The following is a 2,426-nucleotide window of genomic DNA, read 5'->3' on the forward strand; positions in this document are numbered from 1 at the left end:
GAGAGAGAGAGAGAGAGAGAGAGAGAGAGAGAGAGAGAGAGAGAGAGAGAGAGAGAGAGAGAGAGAGAGAGAGAGAAGCTATTGTTTTGCAAGCATTTACTGACAAGGTCTGTGTGGGACCCTGGAGAAAAGAAAGTGAGAAAAGATGGATCTGCCAAGATGATATGTATGGGACATTAATTCTCACAGTTAGTTTTAACTCCCAACTTGATACCACATAGAGTCATCTAGGAAGAGAGGTTTAATCAGGGATTGTCTAGGTCAGATTGGTCCATGGGGACAGTCTGTGGGGAATTGTCTTGACTACTTTAATTGGCATAGGTATATCTGGTACACCGTGGATGGCAAATGCCCTCAGTTCGGCCCGGGACTGTATACAGTAGAGAAGGCAGGCAGAGTCCTACTAAGCATGCATTGCTCCTTGCTCTCAACTGTGCCTGTGTAGCAGTCAGTTCCTGACACCTCGACCTCCCCACAGTGACAGACTAGTACTGCCATTGTGAGCCGACAGAAGCCCTTAGTCTCCAAGTTGCTTTTTGTCGAAGTATTATATCACAGTCAGGGAAGTGAACTAAGATGCTGACCACTGAGAGATTAACACTGTGAAGGGACCCAGCCTAGCCATGGTCCATAGATTCCCTTCCCACCATGTTACCTCCTATCCCTGACCTCTTAGGCCCAGAGGGTTAAGCTCCTTCTTGCCCTGCCCCGATTCCTCCAAAGGGACAGTCTCTCCACCTCCCCTCATGGTTCCCTTACTGATTTCAACACAGTTACTGTTGCCGTCCTCGATGTCCTGGCACTCAGTTCCTGAGGGGCACTCGAAGTCGTGGCACTGAACAAGTCCCCCAGTGCAGGTACATCTCTGAGAACAGCCCGTAGTAATCCAGTTTTTACCTGCCTACAGAAGCCACAGGAAGATGCAGGAAGTAAGTACAAAGTGGCCAGCTAGAAGGAGACGGGCTCAGCCTCCTGTCTGACAGTTCCCTATCTATTCTATTGCATCAACTACGTATGGGTGGGAAACGTAGGGAAAAGATTGTGACCAGAGCAGTTGAGCGGTAGAGGGCCTTTGCAGACTCCACTGGGAAGAAGATGGGAGCAGACCTCTGCCTTAGAGGACCTCTAGAACCCCCCATCGATGGGGTAGAATGTGTCTCAGTGATAGAGCAAGTCTTTAGCCTGCTCAGGATCCAAACAACTCCAGAGCCCAGTGCTGTATGTCCCAGGCTCACGGGACAGAGGGAAGAAGGAAGGACGCCCAGTCCCAATGCCATGTCACTCACCGGTATGAGGGTACCCTGGGAGTCTTTGCAGCCACATTGAGTTCTGGGCACACACTTGTCCTTACTGAACACAAAGCCCGAGTGGCAGAGGCAGCCTTCGATGCAGGTAGAGGGCCTCTGGAGGCTGGCGCTCTCACAGCGGTCATTCACGTTAGAGCAGGATGGGATGCAGGAGGGGAGGCAGTAGGTGTGATGGCTGTGGGCTGGGCACTGCAGAGCTATGGGGGACAGGGACAAGAGATTAACACACAGGGCTTGGGAGAGCCCAAGGAAGTAGGCGATAAAGACACTAGGCTAGGTGGAATGCCAAGTTTACTCATACAGGGAGCATACACTGTGCTAAGTCCTGAGAGCAAGAGGAGAGAAGAATGTGTCTCCATCAATGTGGGAGCCCAGCCACCGAGAGATAAACACCGAGACCAGACCCCTCCCCACGGTGGTACCCAGGATCCTGACCTCCTAGGCCCAGAGGAATAAGCTCCTTCTTGCCCTGCTTCTGACAGCTCCATCCACGCGCACACCCTCTCCATTTCCCCATAGCTTCCTTACCAATTTTGGTACAGTTATTGCTGCCATCAACACTGTCCTTGCATTCAGTCCCCAAGGGACACTTGAAATTCCGGCAATGAATGTTCCCTCCTTTGCAGGTACACTTTTGGGCACAGCCTCTGGTGAGCCAGGTCTTGTTTGCCTACAGATAGAGAAATCATGGAGAAGAAAAGAAGTAGCTAGAGACAGAAGTTCTAGGGAGACAGCTTTATGCCCTGTCTGAAGAATACACATTGTCCTCCCTGTCAACTCTATAGAAACAACCAGTCACAGGTGGAAAATACTGGAAAAAGTATTACAACTGGGATTTTTGGTATATTTCAGTAGGATTGTGCTTATCTAGAATCCCTCAGGGAGGGGCTGGGGGCGTGGCTCAGTGGTAGAACATCTGACTAGAATCCCCCAGGGAGGGGCTGGGGGTGTGGCTCAGTGGTAGAGCCCCTGCCTAGAATCCCCCAGGGAGGGGCTGGGGGCGTGGCTCAGTGGTAAGAACCCCTGCCTAGAATCCCCTAATGAGGGGCTGGGGGTGTGGCTCAGTGGTAGAGCCCCTGCCTAGAATCCCCTAATGAGGGGCTGGGGGTGTGGCTCAGT

General features: G+C 51.8%; 1 protein-coding gene across 1 annotated transcript in view; it reads right to left on the reverse strand.

Annotated features, from left to right (window-relative positions):
* Zan (zonadhesin) overlaps positions 1–2,426 on the reverse strand; it is a 97,692-nt gene that overhangs the window by 16,677 nt on the left and 78,589 nt on the right. The window contains exons 70-73 of the mRNA XM_021163424.1: positions 1,836–1,977; positions 1,287–1,504; positions 760–901; positions 105–121 (exon numbers count right to left, since the gene is read on the reverse strand). Coding sequence (XP_021019083.1) covers positions 105–121; positions 760–901; positions 1,287–1,504; positions 1,836–1,977 — 519 coding nt within the window. The remainder of the gene's footprint in view (positions 1–104; positions 122–759; positions 902–1,286; positions 1,505–1,835; positions 1,978–2,426) is intronic.

The sequence above is a fragment of the Mus caroli genome, chromosome 5, assembly GCF_900094665.2.
Source record: "Mus caroli chromosome 5, CAROLI_EIJ_v1.1, whole genome shotgun sequence".
Lineage (NCBI taxonomy): Eukaryota > Metazoa > Chordata > Mammalia > Rodentia > Muridae > Mus > Mus caroli.